The following is a 20329-nucleotide window of genomic DNA, read 5'->3' as shown; positions in this document are numbered from 1 at the left end:
GTTGCAAGCAAATCACTCGCAACGAGCATTTTGCTCGCAGAAAGTGACAACTGTCAAAAATTTGCCTGTCTGACTACACTGATGTCGTTTTCGGTTATTGCTGGGTCGAACCTAGTTCTGCCCCGGATCCGCTCTAACAGCTGTCAAAACGTTCGGTTATTCGTTCAGGTTGGATCGCGATCCGCACCAGATCCGACCCAAAACGAACGAGGTTCGCTCTGCCGATTTATCGAGATCGAACCTAGGTTCACCAATACATTCGAACACAAACTGTCAAACAGGTGTTTATGTTTACGCTAAAGGAAAATGAAAACATGAAAGACACGGAAGGGTGCGGATGGTTATTTGACTTTTGATCGTTTTTGTTCCATTTGTTAATTTGTTAATAATGCTGTCTTGCACGTAAAATAATGCTGTCTTGCACGTAAAAATGGATTATTTTAATTGTGTGTTGTCTTCAAGTTTCTCTGATGGTGAAATGGATTCAGATACCGACATATTTTTTGCTGATTACTTCAGACGGTAGCTCCGTTATAAACAAAATGATGGTTAAAAATTTTGATGAAAATGTGATTGATAAATGCAATGACGAGAAGGTAGCTGTAGCTGCTTGTGTAGCTGTTGTGTATTCGATTATATGCTCAGTCAATGGGAAAATAGCGTACCGGAGTATCGGATTATTATTTATACCAAAATGTTCATAACATTATTTTATTCGTTATTGCAGGTCTGTGAATAATTTGTTTAAGGTTACGGATTTGAAGAATATAAACATAATGTATTAACCCTTTATAAGGCAGTGATAACTATATTGCCATCAACAAATGATACGTTTTTCTGATTATTTACAATAGTTTTATTAAATATTCACCTTGCAGAGGGTATATTTGCTACCTAGTAACACTCCAGATGATACTTGGCCAGAAAATAAATTCAAATGTAAATTTAGGAACAGTTTTATACGAATTGAGCATAATTTTAGAGTCGAAGAAGGATTTTTAGTTGTAATTCGTTAAAAAACCGACAAAGACATATTTTACCCCGTTGATATTTATTGTGTTGAATCTCCTGTGTGATTTGATTCTTTATTTTAAAATAAAAGGCCCCAAATCTCAATAAATTTTCTATTGGATTTTTTACAAAGTGTTTCCATATTTTCTTGTTCTATTACATTTGAGGGCCCTCCTTAGCCGTGCGGTAAGACGCGCAGCTACAAAGCAAGACCATGCTGAGGGTGGCTGGGTTCGATTCCCGGTGCCGGTCTAGGCAATTTTTCGGATTGGAAATTGTCTCGACTTCCCTGGGCATAAAAGTATCATCGTGCTAGCCTCATGATATACGAATGCAAAAATGGTAACCTGGCTTAGAAACCTCGCAGTTAATAACTGTGGAAGTGCTTAATGAACACTAAGCTGCGAGGCGGCTCTGTCCCAGTGTGGGGATGTAATGCCAATATGAAGATGAAGATTACATTTGAATGGCATAATTGATAATTCAAATGTAACACAATCACTGTTATCCAGAACGCCACTCAGAACCAGTATAACAGTTTATCGGGAAACACGGATTGGCATAATTACCGGAAATGTTCCAGAGCGCCAAAATTCCTTCACGGCAATCTACATTGCCGTCGCCATTCATCACAAGCTTCTAACAGAAGAACAGAAGAAAAATCTGACTTCCCCATTCAATTTATATAATAAGAAACAAAATAACATTAATAACAAAATTCAAAAGATAAAATCTGTATGAAATCTGATAAAATATTTATATTTCTGCCTATCAGCTGGCAGTGCGAACTGAAAACAAAACAGATGATAGGGCTTGAGATCTCACTAACACCATCATACTGACTCGATCCCGATTCGCTTTTCGTTCGGTTATTCAGAGTCGGGGTCGGACCTGACCCAGGTCTAAAACCGAAAACGACATGAAAGTGATTGCATGCAAACAAATGACAACTCGTAAGCAAACGCTCGCTTGCAATGTGTGACTGCTAAGCGTTAAAAATCTTCAACTCGCAGAAACGAAATTGCGCTTGCTAGTGCAGCACTAGCAAATTTTTCGCTCGCAAAAGTGAAAACGTTTTCAGGTGGCAGTGTTGCACTGCAAAAATAGGAATGAAATTAGATTTTGTGGCCGAAAAACAAGTTTTTCGTTTTTGTTTATATTTGCATGAGAGTAAATTTGTCATTTGCTTAAAGTAAAAAACTGCTACGTGTGACTGCAATTGCGAGTGCTCTCAGGAATCATTCGCTCGCACGAGTGATTTGCTTGCAACGTCTGACGGAGCCTAAGTCAAGACAAAATTTTCAAAACGACTTATCTGCTTTTGTAAACAAAGATTCAAACGACGATTTGACGAATCTGATAGCTCTCCCACGCAAACTAACACCATCAACAGGTAGCGGAAACCTTCACCTACCTATTGGTGGGTTTGGTTTGTGTGGGAGAGCTATCAGATTCGTCAAATCGTCGTTTGAATCTTTGTTTACAAAAGCAGATAAGTCGTTTTGAAAATTTTGTCTTGAAGTATATGAACAATTTCAACAAGTATGGCGCTTTTTTTTTTGTTCAAATATTACGTAACGCAAAAAACGTTGTTTTCAAGAACCCTCCACCCCCTCGTAACAATCTGTAACAATTTTCTGAACTATACCCCTACCCCTTTGCGTAACGCGTAACAAAAACTGTTTTTTGAAAAAAATCTTAACTTTGGTAAAATTTGAAGCCCAGTACAATAAATTATTATGTATTGTATATATTTTATGCTATTTCAAAGAAAATATGTTTTTTAATTTTAAATATTTTTTTCACTAAGCATTTACCTCGTTAAGCGTAACAATATTGCTGGAGGGTGAAACAGGTGAAACACCTGTCATACGCGGTACAATGGCACTACCCAACATCGTTTTTGGTATACTTCTGTTCCAACTTCAAACAAGACCGAAAATGTCGAGCAAGCCTTTTCCATTTATTTTTAAATTTCAAATAAAACGATTTCGATTTTTAAGTCGAAAGAAAAACTGACGCGTTCAGGATGATCGACTTCATCGTTCCCTGAAAGAAAATCGAATATGGATTCTTCATTTTAGGACCCAATTTTGACAAACATTGCATGAATATTCAAAACATAGAATGACATAGTCAGACGACTACTCCACCAACTTATTCATTCGACTGTCAATGAGTGTGCTTACTATGTGCAGAAAAAAACGTAGTTAGCATTGTTTTTCTTAATGTTCACCGTTGAAAGTGTCTCGCGGATGAAAATCGGATTCAGTTCTATGTGATAAATTACTTTACTCATTTGAAACGGGTTCAGATTTCAGTTAATTTATCAATTTGTAAAATGTGCATAAATATTCAATGACTATAATATTCAACCGAATATTGACAATCCAGAGCCGACCAACATTTAAACATTTTTTGTAAATCAGCCCTTTAATTTTCGGCAGTGTAAAGTATTCGTTTCGTATGCCGTTAATTGATTTTGTGCGTCTGTTGTTTGTCCGTCGAATAGTATGTGTAATGTCTGTCTCGTCTCGTTTTCCGTTCAATTGATTGTCCGGGGAATCTACGTGTGTTGCCTATGACTCGTATTGCTTGCGTGATCACACCTCTTTTCTTCTCCCAAACTATCGTAAATATTAATTTCCCGCTCAATATTTCGCAAACTTTTTTCTTCAAGCTTCCTTGACTATCTATTTCTTTCTTATGTTTTTATTTATCTCTTATCTAATCGATGACAGTCCTACCATATCTATCACTTTTCTTTCGTTTTACTCGGCCCTCCATCCTAATTATACCAGCCTCGTCTATCAGCGGGGTCAGCTTGTACTGCGAACTTGACTTCTCGATTGCTATCCACTGGCTCGCGGGACGATCTTTGTTTCTTGACAGCACTTTCAACTCATCGATAAAACATTCGGCCTACGCTGCCTTCACATGCATGTTTTCCATTTTTCTGTTAAAGAGCTCGATGAATAGTACTCGTTAACACAATTTTTGGAAAATGGCGTATACGTCACTTTTTCAGATTACGGCAGTTCAGCAACCATCGTTCTGATTTCTCGTACTCCTTCTGCTGCAGCGGTACTCGAACCGACGCAACCGCATTCGGTATCCGCAACTTCAGCTGATCTTTCGTCGCTCGCAGTGTCTCTATCGGCAGCTTTTCTTTTCTCCGTCTACAGTTCGTCACGAATCGAAATACACATGCCATCGTTCGAATCAGGATCGTCCACTTCGAACCGCTGGTACCTTAACGTCGTGTACAACAAATTAACCCGAAGTTCCTCAGTCGTATTCGCCGGCGGCAAATTCTTCCTCGGCCATTCCTCCTCTCTCTCGTACATAAACTGCTGTCCTCGTACCCACGCGCTGTTGGGGTGTATTTCCGGATTCTTACCCCACTTCGTCAGCTGATCTGCCACGTTCAGCCTCGTCGGTACCCATCGCCAATCTGCCAGCCGCGTTAGGCTTAGGATCTCTCCTATCCGAAAACCCACGAACTGCTTGTATGCAGCTGCATGTCCTGGACCTCATCCGATCGTGCCCTGCCGAAGTAGCAGCGTGGCAACTTAATAGCCTGAATATCCGCCAGAATTTTCGTCCAGCGAATCCTCTTCTTGAATGACGCTTCATCCACGATGTGGTCCCATTGGCAACCCGTGCGCCACAGATCCTGGATCAGCATTTTTCCAAGAACGGTGACTGGCGCGACGAACCCAGCGGGATCAAATTTAACCATAACGATGCTGAGCACGATCCGTTTCGTCGGACGCTCTTCTCCTTGGAGGACTTTTGTATACTCCGACTTCGACGCGGTGGCAAAGCAGAATAGGTCCTCGACCGTATCCCACACAATCCCAAGCACGCGCTCGTATTCGCTTCCCTTATCTTGGCTAAAAAGCACTGTCGATCCGCTGCTTCGCTCTCCAAGCTTCTCCAAAACCATATCAGAATTAGAAACCCAGTTTCTAATATGAAACCCTTCATGGGAAGGGATATACTTTACCTCGTACGCTCGCTGAATCGCTTCCTCTACTGTGTCCACGCTATCGAAGTAGTCGTCGACGTAGTGCCGCTTGACGATCGCTACTGCGGCCTCCGGGTAATGATCTGCATACTGCTCGGCATTCAGGTTTTTCACGATCTGCGCTGAACTGGGCGAGCACGTTGAGCCAAAAGTTGCCACGTCCGGACGCTCTCAGAAATGGCAGATTACTCGAGGGAGGGCAACTGGCATATCCGGACCCTTGAGCAGCTCTGAATTTAGGGATATCCCATTTACTGCCGCTGCAGCGTCCCAGACCAGGCGTACCTTACCCCGTTTTCGCAGATTCTCTGCAACGTTCAATGGCAGATACCACACTGAAGAAGGTGGCGTCTCTGTCAGCTCGGCGGTCGTCGCCTTGTGTGTATACCCTTTTACTTGATATTCTTTAATTTGTCGACACATATTCTCCTTCAGCGTTGGCTTCGTGGCCAACTTACGGTCAATGGCTTTCATCCGTCGAACGGCCATCGGGTAGCTGTCAGGAAATTTTCTCTCGTCCTTCCTCCACAGCAACCCTGTTTCGTAGCGGTCGCCTACTCGCTTTGTCGTCGTCTCCAGAATTCCTCGAGCCCGTTTATCCTCCGCCGGTTCCGGAACTGCATACGACGTAGATATGGTTTCATCCAGCACGTACTGCTGACGCATCAAGTCATGCAACTGCTGGTTGCTCACCGATGCGACAGAGTGGAGATTAAGGTAAAGCCCCAAACGCAATACAACGGAACGGCGACGGAAACGGAAAATTTGACAGTTAGCCCATATATTTTCTGTCAAATTTGCCGTTTCCGTCGCCGTTCCGTTGTATTGCGTTTGGGGCTTAAGTCTGCACCGTGGGCCGTCGCTTCTCGGAACCATAGATCGTCCAGCCCATTTTCGATCGTACAGCGATCGGTTCGCTCGGCTTTCCGACACGTGACTCAAGTGGCGCAAACAGGTGCAGATTGTGTAACCCGATGGAAATAGTTGATGCACCGGACGGGAAGTCCTTCGTCGGTAGCCCCGCGAGGTGTTTGTATCGTTGCACCGTCTCTGCGTACCTCACATTCTGCTTCAGAAGCTGCAACTCGGATACCGTTCGCGTGTTGAACAACGGGAACTTCTCTCTAGAACCCTAAGCCGACATCATCATCTCCACGCTCCGAGATTAATTCTCAAACCGGTTGATGTTACCCGTCCATGTCACAATCAGTGGCTCGAGTGTCCTCTCTGGCTTCAGCCGTTTTGCCACCGTATCATCCACCAGCGTCGCAGATGATCCTTCGTCTAGGAACGCAACGATATCATATTGTCGCTCACCGACGTAGAGTGTAACCGGCATCATCCGGAAAATTACTGTACAATCTGACTTCGCCTTCTGCAGCTGCACTGATTCTTCTATCTTGCCATTGGTGTTAGACGGCGCCATAAAACTTGGGAGAGTACCTTGTAGGCTGCATTACAGTTTGGAAAACGTGTCCCGGTGTTGGACCCGCATGCATTTTTAAAAGGGCGAAATTTACGGGATTTGGGCACGGAAAACGAAATTCAAGCCCCTTTGAGAATATATGGGGGATTAAATCCCGCGGGGGGCCCTCCTTAGCCGTACGGTAAGACGCGCGGCTACAAAGCAAGACCATGCTGAGGGTGGCTGGGTTCGATTCCCGGTGCCGGTCTAGGAAATTTTCGGATTGGAAATTGTCTCGACTTCCCTGGGCATAAAAGTATCATCGTGTTAGCCTCATGATATACGAATGCTAAAATGGTAACTTGTCCTAGATACCTCGCAGTTAATAACTGTGGAAGTGCTCAAGAACACTAAGCTGCGAGGCGGCTCTGTCCCAGTGTGGGGATGTAATGCCAATAAGAAGAAGAAGAAGAAATCCCGCGACACGTTTTCCGAACTGTAAACCAGCCTTTAAACAGCTCTCCTGGTAGTTGGTCAACCCCAGGGGCTTTGTTGTTTTGACGTAAACTACGTCTAAGGGGAAAACTTGGATACAGGGTGTAAAATGAAAATTTCAAAATTAGGGACCGTCACGAAATCATGTGAGATTTGTAACATTAATAGGTCCTTTATCATTCAATGGATTTTAAAGATTTATATATCAATCGATTCATAAAATCTCCACCAATTTGCCAGTACTATTGAAACTTTTGAGTATCATCGCTAAACTATTGAAAATTTCAGTTCTTTCATGTAGCATGCATCCCCTTTGCATCGCGTTCCAATTCTTGGTAATTGCCTACTTTTAGGGTATTATCAAGTGCACCAGATTGAAGCGAGTTGGATAGGAAGAGTGGAATCGCCAACTTCCTATTGTTAACATCTCGTGGATAAAGGGCGGGCTCTTCTCCCCATCTATTGGGTCAATCTGGGAAACGAGGGCTTGATTATATTCTTGTATGTACGAACTTTCTTCTGGAAGGAGATTCTCTATTCATCCCGTGGATTCGCATTAGTGTCTCTGCTTATGGAACCACCCCACCCAATTTTGGCCCTTCATACAGGAGTGTGATGAAATACAAACAATAGTTTCATCATGATCAAAACGTTTCTCAGATATGGCCAGTGCTATCGGCAGGTGCCTTGCTACAATAGATGGTAGTATCATCATAATCATCATCATCATTATCAAGTGTTAAACTGGGGTGTATAAAATGGGGTGGCCTAGCTACTAGACAGTGGGGTCCCTACTCCCTGACAGAGTGGGAAATGCTGCTAAAGCTGGGTAGTAGTGTCGGTGGGATAGTTCCTTCTTTCCTATATAGAGCGGAATAATTGGTTCAGTCAGTGTACTATATTTGGTTTTACGTAGTTTACGTCGAACGGTCGTGTCTTGTATACAACCCCAACATATTTTAGCCGGCTGATCTCCATCTGGGTTTCATGGAGGTCCTTTTGGTATTATAAATATAAGAAAATCGACTGTATTGCGATTTGCAACGCAAATCAGCATTGCAGATAACCTGAAAGCAACTTGCACAGTATTACGAGCTGTAAAAATGTTTGATAATGTGTCTTTTAGCAAAAGTATAATATTGCTAATGACGTTCCTGTTCGCGTGACTAACACCTGGGTTACTTCGACCTGGCAGCCAAAGTACCGGTACTACAAGTGTCAAACCGATGTTGGTATAATGAAACCAAACATGCACTACAACATGATGCATGAATTATGGCCAATTGAAGCTTGTTGAAGCATAATTTGGCAAAATATGTTTAATGATTACAGCGCCACTAGCGTTCTAATACTTATGTTTCTACTATTTTAGGCGTGTCATTCATCGGATTTACGTGGATTAACGTTAGTTTTGGTTTTATATGCACATCGGAAAAATGCTGCTAAAATATGTTACTTATTTTAATCGAAATTATGTCAAATATTGCTTTATCATGCTTTCTACAAGATTCCCATTCCGTGTTTGACTACGGTCGAGTTAAGTCGCATCGGCGCAATCGGTCGATCGCAGTTAATTCATTGAGAGGTGTCCAATTACGCCCCCGGTCTTTCGGGTAAAAGTGATTACTCACTAAATCGGTAACGCGAATAAGCAACGCAAGTGTCTACCAAGAGTGCAAATTAAAAACCAACAAACGAGCAGAGCCTATTTAATGAACAGTTCTAATTTCCCCCGTATGGGGCGGTGTAGCCGGGGAAAAAAATATGGTAATGGAAAGGATGGAGGAGGGGAAAAGCTTCCATGGAGTGTCCCCAGTATTAGTGGAGAAAACAATCCAGAGCCACTGTGAGACAATAATTGCGGCTAAAAAAACGAGAGAAGGAAAAATATTTGTAACAGTGAGGAATGAAAGTCAGGCCAAAAACCTGGCTGAAATTGAAAAACTAGTGGACGGAATTACGGTGAAGATTTATGAACATAAATCATTGAACTCCTGCAAAGTGGTAGTGTTCTGCCGAGATGTGAAAAACGATACGGACGACGCAATTCGAGACATGTTGTCAGATCAAGGCGTGTTAAATGTAAAGCAAATTACGAAGGGCGCGGAGGACAATAAAATTCCTACCGGCATTTTCGTGATAACCGTGAAAGGAACCAGGCCACCTAAAGAATTTAAATTGGGTTACCTCCTCTTGCAGACAAGACCATGGTACCCTAACCCGCTAAGGTGTTTCAAGTGTCTCAAGTTTGGACATACTAGCATTAGCTGCCCGGTCAAGGATAAAAAGTGCAGTAGGTGCAGTGAAGTCTACCATGAAGAATGTGGCAACGTAGCAAAATGTATTAATTGTGGTGGTGGGCATGGTGCATTTTCCAAAGCGTTCCCAGTTCTGCAAAAAGAAAAATCTATTACGAAAGTGAAAGTGGACAGAAACATTTCGTTTTGGGAAGCCAGAAACATTGTTGAATCAGAGAGCAAAACAGCTTACTCAGATACAGTGATATCATCAGTTGAAGAAGATGTTAAAAAACTTACTAATGAAAACAAAGACTACGTAGCTAAAATCAACGAGCTAAATGAAGAGAAGAAAATGTATGCTGACACCTTGAAAGCTAAAATGGAAGTACAATTCGAGACAAAGCTTATGCAATACAAAGAAGAATTGATCAAATGTTGCCAGGAAAATGAAAAAAAAGTGACGGAAATGCAAACAAAAATTGAGGAAATGCAGGAGACGTTAGACTCAGTTCACAAAGCATACAAGGAAGAAAAACATAGAAGAAAAATTGCAGAAAAAGAGGCGGAAAAACTCAAAGAAGATTGCAACAAGCTCGAAAATCTATTGAAATCATACCAACAAAAAACAGCCCCCAAACACACAAGGAGTCTGGATAACACCTTGCTCTCACCACCTAGGAAGAAAAAAGGAAACACATCAATGCAACCATGTGAACAGATGGAGTTTGTTGAATCGGATTCAGAACAATCCATACACTACTAAAAATCCACACATATTTATTGGCAAAAATCCATAGGTTTAACTTATGATGTATATCAGCGCACACATAACCATTCTCCACGCGAACTACTAATAAAATATAGAGTAGAGTGGGGCAAGAGTACGCACTTAGTTTTCAATCGATCATGTGGCCCTTATGAAGCAAGCTTCTGCATATCAAATCAGTGTCGATGATTCATATACTATTCCTTTATGTTACCCAGTGGAAAAAATATTGAAATTATTGAAATTCATTTTAGTAGAACCCTTATTGCAAGACAAGTGAAAAACGCACTCTTACCCCACCGGTGGGGTAAAAGTGCGCATCGGGTGGGGTAAGAGTACGCATTTATCCAATCATGTGCTTTAAGTATATATTAATACAAATAAGAGTTAATAACATTTAATTGATGTTTAATGAGCATATATTAGGAAATGTTTAAAGATTACTGTCGTAGACCATTGAACGATCTTCGGCCAGCGCAGATTCTCGAGGGTGAACGTAGTCTCTTCTAATCATCTTTTCACACGCGACAAAATCGGAATAACCGTTTAGAACACACGGCAGACAATTTGAACTTTAAACAGCGACTGTCTTTTACAACATCTATTTCAAGACTGGCTGGTGCAGGCTATGTTTGTGTGGTGGCTACCCGGCTGTTCTCACACTCTCTCCTGACGCTTTGATGAGCACTTAGAAAAGGATTAGGACTGTCAGGTATAAACTTAGGAATAGAACTTTAGGTATATTTTATTATTTTTTTTTAGAACTTTAGGTATATTTTATTTATTTTTTTTAATATGTTTTTTTTTAATCAATAAATTTTTGTTTTAGTCCTTGTTTTTTGTTATTTTACTTTCATTTTACTTACCGAGTTCATTGATTCTCTACAATCTCCCTCTCATCTACTCCTATTAAACATAAATACATATAAATAGAATTCAAAACACATAATTTCTAACCGCAAGGGATTTGTCAAGGAGAAAAAGGCAAAATAATAAAAAACGCTCCCATTTCTCATAACATTTGATATTCTCTGTATTTTATTTATTTGAAAATATAAATTTATACTAGAAGTAGTAAGTGAAAATTGAAATCGAGGTAATTGTATGTAAAATACATTACCTGTTTTGGTTTCCCCTTCATATTGAACCAAAAAATCGCATTACAATTGAATAAGGTAATTATACTATATTTAATTACAAAGATGTCCATAGAATAATTTAATCAAGATGGGAACCGTTAGAAACGTGGTAAACAAACATGTCCTTAAATTTTTCAGGTTTTCTTATTATTCGTTTAGGCCTGGTAGAAGTAACGTGAGTCTTTTGTGCGGTAGATGGTGCTTCTTGAGCATTTACGACATTCGAATAAGGGCGGTAATTTCGACTCGCACCCGCATCGTTGTTAGTTATTTCGAATTCTGTATCGGTGAACACAACAGGTCTATCTTCAACATCCTTTTCTGCTGCATCATCCACTACAGCTTCATCTTCTGTCACATCGTTGCTATCGAGATCATTTTCATTCGCGTCATAATCCTTTTCAGGAACCAGCTTTATGTCCTGGACGTTCCTGACGTACTGTACGCCTCTGCCACTACGGATCACAACCTTTGCTCCTTCACGCATCAACACTGTGTATCGTTCTCTTGAAAATAACGGATCAGTTTTGTTAGGTCGTGGAATCGCCATTACCACTACGTCACCGGCTTTGATAGTTGATGGTTTAGCTCCTCTACATCTATCTGCATAGCTTTTGCTAATCAGCTTGGTCAAGGAATCCCGTTCTCTAACATCATTGCGATCTAATTCCTTGATGGATTTTGACTCCCACAGCGCAGGAAATGACCCACGGTATTTCCAGCCCACAAGGAGCTCAAAGGGCGTTATTCCGAGCCGCGAATGTGGCTTAATCGTATTATGGACATGAACATACCGGTCAAGAGCGCTTCTCCAATTAGTCGAATCTTCTTTACTGCCTGCGAGGGCCTTCAGAATGCCTTGATTCTGACGCTCCACGGCACCATTGGATTGAGCACTCAGAGGAATGGACTTTCTAACTCGCACTCCTTTTCGCTCCCAATGTTCGATGAACTCTGAACTAAAGAACGGTGGTCCATTGTCACTCTGAATAATCATTGGGAGGCCCCAAGTTTCGAATGCCTTAGATAGAGCGGCAATCGTGTTACTTGCGGTTATGGCACCAATTTCCACAACAGACAAAAATCTCGAATAAGTATCGACTATGATCAAGAACTCTCCAGTGCCACATCCGCGTACTGTTAAAAATCGATTTGAAGAATCTCCCAAGGTCCGTCAGGAAGAGTGCGGCTTGAGAGTGGTATCGGTGGGTTTTTCTAGAAATCACTAAACAAGTTTGACAAGATTTGACAAATTTTTCTACCGCGAAGCTGACGTCAGGCCACCAAAATATTCGCGAACGATGCGCTTCATTGCTGCTGTACCAAGATGGCCTTGATGAGCGGCCTCCAATGCTCGCCGACGAAGACTTGTTGGAAGTAGTACCTTATCTTCTTTAAATACGGTTGATCCAACGAAGCGTAGATCCGATCGATGAAGCTGGTACCGACGCAATGAATTTGGCCAATCGTTAGAAACAATAGCCGCGCGAACTGCCATCAGTTCTTCATCTGTTTCGGAACCGCTTTCGATATCGCTCCATGAAATATCCATACAACCAGCATCAAGAGCGTAAAGAACATGTTTATCGTCTGCATCATCAAAGGAGGATCACATTGTGCTTTGCTGATAAGCCTCGAGAGCACATCTGCTACGTTCATATGTCCGGGAACTCGTTTTATCGTGAAGTCGAAAGGCTGGAGTCTTAGCGCCCATGCCTCCGCTCTAGAAAGAGCTCGCTTGTTGACTTTTCTTCCTTCACCGAAAATAAACTGGTTTGCCTCAGAGTCTGTTCGGATCGAAAAAGACTTGCCAGTTAAATAAAAGGAAAATCTTTCTACTCCCCACACAATAGCTAATGACTCTTTCTGAGTCTGTGGATATTTTCTTTCCGATTCCGTTAACGCTTTCGACGCACAAGAGATTATCCTCGGTTTACCCTCTTTGTCGTATTGGACAAGGACAGCACCGAGCCCGCTTGGCGAAGCATCCACAAAGACGTCTGTCTCATCATCGCTGCAGAAATAACCCAGTTTCAGGACTGAAGTGAGAGCATCATCCCTGAGAAAGTTAAACTCGTTTTCTTCGTCCTCAGTCCAATAGAAGGTTTCTGATTTAGCCAACTCCCGCAACTTCTCCGTTTTATCTGCCCGCTTGATAATGAAGCGCTCAACGAAATTTATTAAACCCAGGAAACTCTTAACCTCTGACTGCGTCTCCGGTCTACGGAAGTTTTTAATGGCTTTCAACTTCTCTTCTTCTACCATAAGGCCTTCGCTGGACATTGTGAATCCTATGAACTTAACAGAAGTCTCACCGAAAACACATTTCTTCTCGTTAAGACAAACGTTGTGCTCGCGAAGACGACGAAGCACCTATTGATAACAGCAAGGGTCAGGCTAACTTCAAAATAAATTTACAGATTATTGACATACCTCTTCCAAGTTTCTATCGTGCTCCTCCTTAGTGCGGCCGAAAACTAAGAAGTCATCCAAATAACTCACGACTCCTTGACAACCAGAAAGTATTACTGTCTGGCAAACTTCCTGGAATATGTCTGGGGCATTACATAGCCCAAAGGGCAACCTTTTGAATCGATAAGTCGCATCACCAGCGAAGAAATTGGTGAGGTGTCGAGATCTTTCATCCAAAACTATGTGAAAAAATGCACTTGATAAATCAAGTGTAGAGAAGTAGGTTGCTCCGTGTAGCTCAGCCAATATCGCTTCAAGAGTTGGCATCTTGAAGGGGGATCTGATGATACTCTTGTTCGGACCTCTCAGGTCCACTACCAGCCTAGTCAATAACACGCAAATTATTAACAAAATATTACTACTACTATATGAACAAACCTTATATCGTCTCTCCCTTTCGGTACTACGAGCAAAGAAGAACAAAAGGATTTTTCCATACCGTCTGCTACCGGTTCAATTATCCCTGCCGCCAACAATTCATCCAATCTACGTTTCGCTTCCTTCTTAAATGCTGGTGGAATACTAGTATAAATGCTTCTTGACGGAGGCTTGTTCTTGTCGTAAGCTAGTATAACAGGCGGAACATTAAATTTAGGAAACTCCTTTGTTCCTGAAACTGAAAGAATTTCTCCAGGCGTAGGACTAGATCTTGAACTATCATCGTTCATAACTGGCACCCTCAATCCAACTTGCAAAATGCTATACCGAAATGCAGTACTTCTACTTAAGAGAGACCTAGCCTGATCTACAGCGTAAAACTTTTCCAGTAATACTGGACGATCCTCGGAGATAATAAGTTCAGCAACGAAATTGGCCAGGACATTGATATTGCTATTGGCCGCGTAACCCTTCAATACCTTATCTGAACCTGTTTGGACGTTAAAGATGGCCGCTCGTGATTGATCGTTGCTCATTATTTCTAGCAAAATGTCTCCATTGATTGTATTAACTTCGGCTCCAGAGTCGATCAGAAAGTTAACAGACAATCCTGCAACACGTCCTTCAATACAAGCCCCATTTTCAATCCCTAACTGTGAAACAGGCACCTCATTGACCATCGCTTCCGTTGCCTGAAACAACGCAAGAAACACCCAGTGTTTATTATAAAAAAGCGCTATCTGGTATTGTTTTATTTATTTCAATGTAAGTGAATTGAATTCAAGAATAAGTGTGTTTATAAAATCACAACTAATGTGAAAAATAATCAATGGAAATGTAGTATGCTAAACAGTAGCACAACCGTATCGAGAATTACACAATATGACTTACGTTAGAATCCTCCGGAGACTCGTCCTTGGTAATCATGGCAATTTTCTTCGGTGCCGGTCCGACGGTACCATCATTACCATTGAGCGCCTTTCGTTTTTGTGTTTCTCGTGATTGGCTGCAAGCTTTGGCCAAGTGTCCCTTCCGTAGACAAGTTCGACAGACTTTGTCCGCCGCTGAGCATGAAGAAGCTAAGTGATATCTACCCAAGCAACGCCAACAAGGTTTATATTTCGGCTGCGAGGTTGTATCCCGATGAAAACCTTGTCTGCTAGGTCTGATTTGTTGATTGACGAATCTTGTCTGACTTCCAACAGGCGACTGATACTGGTGATCGTATTCCGGGCGAGCGTAATGAGACTCAATTCGACTGGACCCTGATGAATATCCGGAAGAAACTGGCGCAACATGGGCCTGTTGTGTGTGAGACTTGGCGAACAACTCCTCGTTTTTCTTTGCGATTTCGATAGCTCGCGCTTTTTCTAGTATTACTGCAAGACTTCCTCCTTTCCTCAAAATTTTTCTACCCATTTCGCGAATACTGAAGTTAAGTGCATGTGATTGGATCACATCTGCCACATTTTCTATAATCTGGTTGTCATCATAATTGCAAAGCTTTGCTAGGTTGATGACACGTTTCATATTTGACATCCGATTCACCGACAATCTGAGTCAACGATCGAAGTTTCTGTCGGTGAAGTAGAGTGTTATCGCGTGAACCAAAAAAATCCATTAGTCGACTCATCGCGCTTGAATACGGATTATTGCCGGATGTGCTAGATGAGCCCATATTATCCAGAAGGTCCAGAAGCTTTGGTCCTGCTTTGATACGGAAAATACTCATCTTTGTAACTTCGTCTGTTACCCCAACAAGTTGCATTGAAGCTTCTAGTAATGTACGCCAGTTCTCAAAAGAACGCCTATCTATATCATCTTCACCCTCCATGGGTCTACATTCCGCAATGTTCAACGTGGCGAACGAAAGGTTGTTCATGGATGTTGATAACGAATTATTGCTTGTGTACGTATCTCGAATGGTAGACTGAACACGGGTTGACTTAGGATTTATGGAAACCGCGTTCGATGTCATTAGCTGTTTGTTCCTGGCCTTGACCTTCCGCAATTTCAACGAAAGTTCCGCGTTCCGCTTACGCTCAACCTCCAAAGCATCTTCCTCTGATGACGGAATGGCATGTACCACTTCGATCGATGATCTGAAGGCAATAAAAAGAATATAATTCAATCGAGAAGCTGTACAAATATTATCAGACATAAACAGTCAATCGGATTATTATTCAGATTATAAGTTTTGGTAATAATGCCTTTTTGTTGCCAACAACCCAAGTGATTGCAAATTCGTCTTTACTCAGTTTATTCCCTGAACTGGATTCCAATTCATAAGATAAGCTCAGCAATATTTGAAACTATTATCGGTTCACTTCTATAATTGAACCTTCCAAGTTTGTCTCTCCTTAGTTCACTCCAGATCAAGATTTCAACTGACCTATCTCGGCCCAGTAGTACTTCCGAACTACTGACCAGTCCGCTTCAGAACTGGATTTCAACTGAGCTGACTCGCCCCAGTAGTATTTTCGAACTACTGACCAGTCCACTCCAGAACTGGATTTCAACTGACCTAACATGGCCCAGTAGTACTTTCAAACTACTGACCAGTTCACCTCAGAACTGGATTTTAACTGACCTAACTCGGCCCAGTAGTACTGTCAAACTACTGACCAATCCACTCCAGAACTGGATTTCAACTGACCTAACATGGCCCAGTAGTACTTTCAAACTACTGACCAGTCCACTCCAGAACTGGATTTTAACTGGCCTAACTAGGCCCAGTAGTACTTTCAAACTACTGACCAGTCCACTCCAGAACTGGATTTCAACTGACCTAACTAGGCCCAGTAGTACTTTCAAACTGCTGACCAGTCCACTCCCGAACTGGATTTCAGCTGACCTAACTCGGCCCAGTAGTACTTTCAAACTACTGACCAGTCCACTCCAGAACTGGATTTCAACTGACCTAACTAGGTCCAGTAGTACTTTCAAACTACTGACCAGTACACTCCAGAACTGGATTTCAACTGACCTAACTAGGTCCAGTAATACTTTCAAACTGCTGACCAGTCCACTCCAGAACGGGATTTCAGCTGACCTAACTCGGCCCAGTAGTACTTTCAAACTACTGACCAGTCCACTCCAGAACTGGATTTCAACTGACCTAACTCGGCCCAGTAGTACTTTCAAACTACTGACCAGTCCACTCCAGAACTGGATTTCAACTGACCTAATCAGGCCCAGTAGTACTTTAACTGCTGACCAGTCCACTCCCGAACTGGATTTCAGCTGACCTAACTCGGCCCAGTAGTACTTTCAAACTACTGACCAGTCCACTCCAGAACTGGATTTCAACTGACCTAACTAGGCCCAGTAGTACTTTCAAACTGCTGACCAGTCCACTCCCGAACTGGATTTCAGCTGACCTAACTCGGCCCAGTAGTATTTTCAAACTACTGACCAGTCCACTCCAGAACTGGATTTCAACTGACCTAACTAGGTCCAGTAGTACTTTCAAACTACTGACCAGTCCACTCCAGAACTGGATTTCAACTGACCTAACTCGGCCCAGTAGTACTTTCAAACTACTGACCAGTCCACTCCAGAACTGGATTTCAACTGACCTAATCAGGCCCAGTAGTACTTTAACTGCTGACCAGTCCACTCCCGAACTGGATTTCAGCTGACCTAACTCGGCCCAGTAGTACTTTCAAACTACTGACCAGTCCACTCCAGAACTGGATTTCAACTGACCTAACTAGGTCCAGTAATACTTTCAAACTGCTGACCAGTCCACTCCAGAACGGGATTTCAGCTGACCTAACTCGGCCCAGTAATACTTTCAAACTGCTGACCAGTCCACTCCAGAACGGGATCTCAGCTGACCTAACTCGGCCCAGTAGTACTTTCAAACTACTGACCAGTCCACTCCAGAACTGGATTTCAACTGACCTAATCAGGCCCAGTAGTACTTTAACTGCTGACCAGTCCACTCCCGAACTGGATTTCAGCTGACCTAACTCGGCCCAGTAGTATTTTCAAACTACTGACCAGTCCACTCCAGAACTGGATTTCAACTGACCTAACTAGGTTCCAGTAGTACTTTCAAACTACTGACCAGTCCACTCCAGAACTGGATTTCAACTGACCTAACTCGGCCCAGTAGTACTTTCAAACTGCTGACCAGTCCACTCCAGAACTCGATTTCAGCTGACCTAACTCGGCCCAGTAGTACTTTCAAACTACTGACCAGTCCACTCCAGAACTGGATTTTAACTGACCAACTCGGCCCAGTAGTACTTACAAACTGCTAACCAGTCCACTCCAGAACCGGATTTCAGCTGACCTAACTCGGCCCAGTAGTACTTTCAAACTACTGACCAGTCCACTCCAGAACTGGATTTCAACTGACCTAACTAGGCTCAGTTGTACTATCAAACTGCCCATGCAAAATTTCCATGCAAATAATAGTTTGAGTTTATCACGATTTTCACAATCTTATTCGTAATTTTCACATGAAAATATATTGTATAAACCCGTAGGAGATTATAACGAATAGAAAACCCATTTAATAAACATGGACAAATTCTGCCTGAAGCTCGTTCAATTTAGCCACAGCCTCTTCAATAATTTCAAAATTGCGGAACTCCTTGACCATACGTATACCCTATAGTACAATACGATTTACCGAATAGTTTCGGTAATTATAATTCAAATCTTCGTAGATTAGTTAACATGAAAAAAAATCGAACCTGAAATTGAACCTTGAACAGAGCCAACTATCATATTAATTATTATATTTCCTTTTGAACAAATAACTGTGGTTTAAACCCGATCGAGTACAAGTACAAGTGTGCTTACAGCAACTTGAGTCATTGTCATATGTTGAGTATGTATCATGAAAATTATTGAATGCATAAATACTACTGCTAAATGAGAAATAAATTTAAACGATACCATATAATTTAAATATAAAACATATTTGAAGCTTTATGAAAATATGTTAACTGCGTACAACATAGTACATATATGCCCGTTAATATGATACTTACTTAGGTAGGGAGCGCAACCTAGAATGGCGGGATAGGTACAAGACGACTTGGCAAATATGGGGCTCAGCCGTGGTGGCAGTTATATCGCGGTCAAATTCAATAACAATCACATTCAAATATAGTGGCGTCAAATTATGTTGATTGTTAATTGTTTAGACATAAACCCATAGTATTCTGCGCTTCATAAGTAGCCATACTATCACTATACAATTACTATACATAAGCGGCTTCGTGTCTACCCAAAATAGCTGAAGGATTAAAATTATACATTCGATTCACTAACTTTGTTGCAATAAAATATCAAATTTCCACCTTTGTCGGAAAGCAGAAAATCATTTGTCTTTTATTAATAATTTCATTTACTTAAAGCGGACTATCTTTGCGATTTGTTGACATATTATAGTTAGTAGTAAATGTAGACTTAATTATCACCTGCATGAATGAAATAGAACACCTACGAAACTAGTGTCGTTTTCTGAAAATCGTGAATCAAGCGACCAGTATTCTGCTTAGGATTCATCAACACAACGTAACTGCACTGTAAACCAAGTCAAGTAAACGATAATCGATGATAATAAAGTGGTTGTCAGTTTTTTTATGAACTATTATCGATTGGGAATTATACCACTTTCTGCTGCTATTTAATTGTCCGGTAGTAAAAATATGGAATTGTAGACACCACATAAATACTCGCAACAAAAGCATCCCGTTGTTGATTTTTTTTTTTTACGGCATACTTCAAAGCACTCGACTTACCTTGCATTTTTTTTTTACTTCTCTCATTATGAATGAAAAGCGCACAGTACATTATGATGCGTTCCCGCTGTTCGCTCGAAAATGAAAAAGAATGCGAAACGGGAAGTAAATGAAACAACACACTAATACAAACGTCCGCATCAACGGTTCACTGAGTATGGTGAGTTTCAACTCGCACATACCATCACAACCGATAGGAAAAAACGGTGATTCAACAGAGTGGTGATCATCAACACACACACATAAACAACGCAAAACGATTTTGTGGCCGAGAAAAAAATTGATCGGCTGGTCGCCATGTTTCATTTAGCGTAGATTCTTGCAAATTTGTTAAAACAATTTTTCAAACTTACTGGTTGGGAGCGCGATGTTCTCTACCGGCCGGGCCATTGTCGTAGACCATTGAACGATCTTCGGCCAGCGCAGATTCTCGAGGGTGAACGTAGTCTCTTCTAATCATCTTTTCACACGCGACAAAATCGGAATAACCGTTTAGAACACACGGCAGACAATTTGAACTTTAAACAGCGACTGTCTTTTACAACATCTATTTCAAGACTGACTGGTGCAGGCTATGTTTGTGTGGTGGCTACCCGGCTGTTCTCACACTCTCTCCTGACGCTTTGATGAG

General features: G+C 41.7%; 2 protein-coding genes across 3 annotated transcripts; one reads left to right on the top strand and one right to left on the bottom strand.

Annotated features, from left to right (window-relative positions):
* The first annotated feature begins 8653 nt into the window (after positions 1–8653).
* LOC134209230 (uncharacterized) lies at positions 8654–9944 on the top strand. The gene is given in 3 exon segments (XM_062685220.1): positions 8654–8679; positions 8681–9773; positions 9849–9944. Coding segments are annotated over 3 exon segments (1215 nt in total).
* A 4571-nt stretch (positions 9945–14515) lies between these two features.
* LOC134215080 (uncharacterized) lies at positions 14516–20290 on the bottom strand. 2 transcript variants are annotated; one of them, XR_009980020.1, is made up of 3 exons: positions 20052–20290; positions 14828–16038; positions 14516–14628 (listed from the first exon to the last, which is right to left on the bottom strand). XR_009980020.1 is itself a non-coding variant. In XM_062694330.1 (2 exons), exons 1-2 carry the CDS (start codon positions 20156–20158, stop codon positions 15426–15428), a joined length of 720 nt encoding a protein of 239 aa, XP_062550314.1. In that variant the 5' UTR covers positions 20159–20290; the 3' UTR covers positions 14819–15425. The 2 variants fall into 2 exon arrangements, 1 of the variants encoding a protein (XP_062550314.1); XM_062694330.1 differs by lacking the exon at positions 14516–14628 and having other exon boundaries at positions 14819–16038.
* Positions 20291–20329: the final 39 nt, after the last annotated feature.

This window comes from Armigeres subalbatus, chromosome 2 (assembly GCF_024139115.2).
Source record: "Armigeres subalbatus isolate Guangzhou_Male chromosome 2, GZ_Asu_2, whole genome shotgun sequence".
NCBI classification, from domain to species: domain Eukaryota; kingdom Metazoa; phylum Arthropoda; class Insecta; order Diptera; family Culicidae; genus Armigeres; species Armigeres subalbatus.
This window is presented reverse-complemented; position numbering and strand designations above follow the sequence as displayed.

What these genes read in the sequence shown, in the direction of transcription:
- LOC134215080 (XM_062694330.1), bottom strand. Translation starts at nt 20,158, where the DNA reads ATGATTAGAAGAGACTACGTTCACCCTCGAGAATCTGCGCTGGCCGAA. An exon ending in GAACATCGCGCTCCCAACCA is followed by an intron (nt 16,039 to 20,051) that starts GTAAGTTTGAAA and finishes TATTGCCTTCAG; the next exon opens with ATCATCGATCGAAGTGGTAC.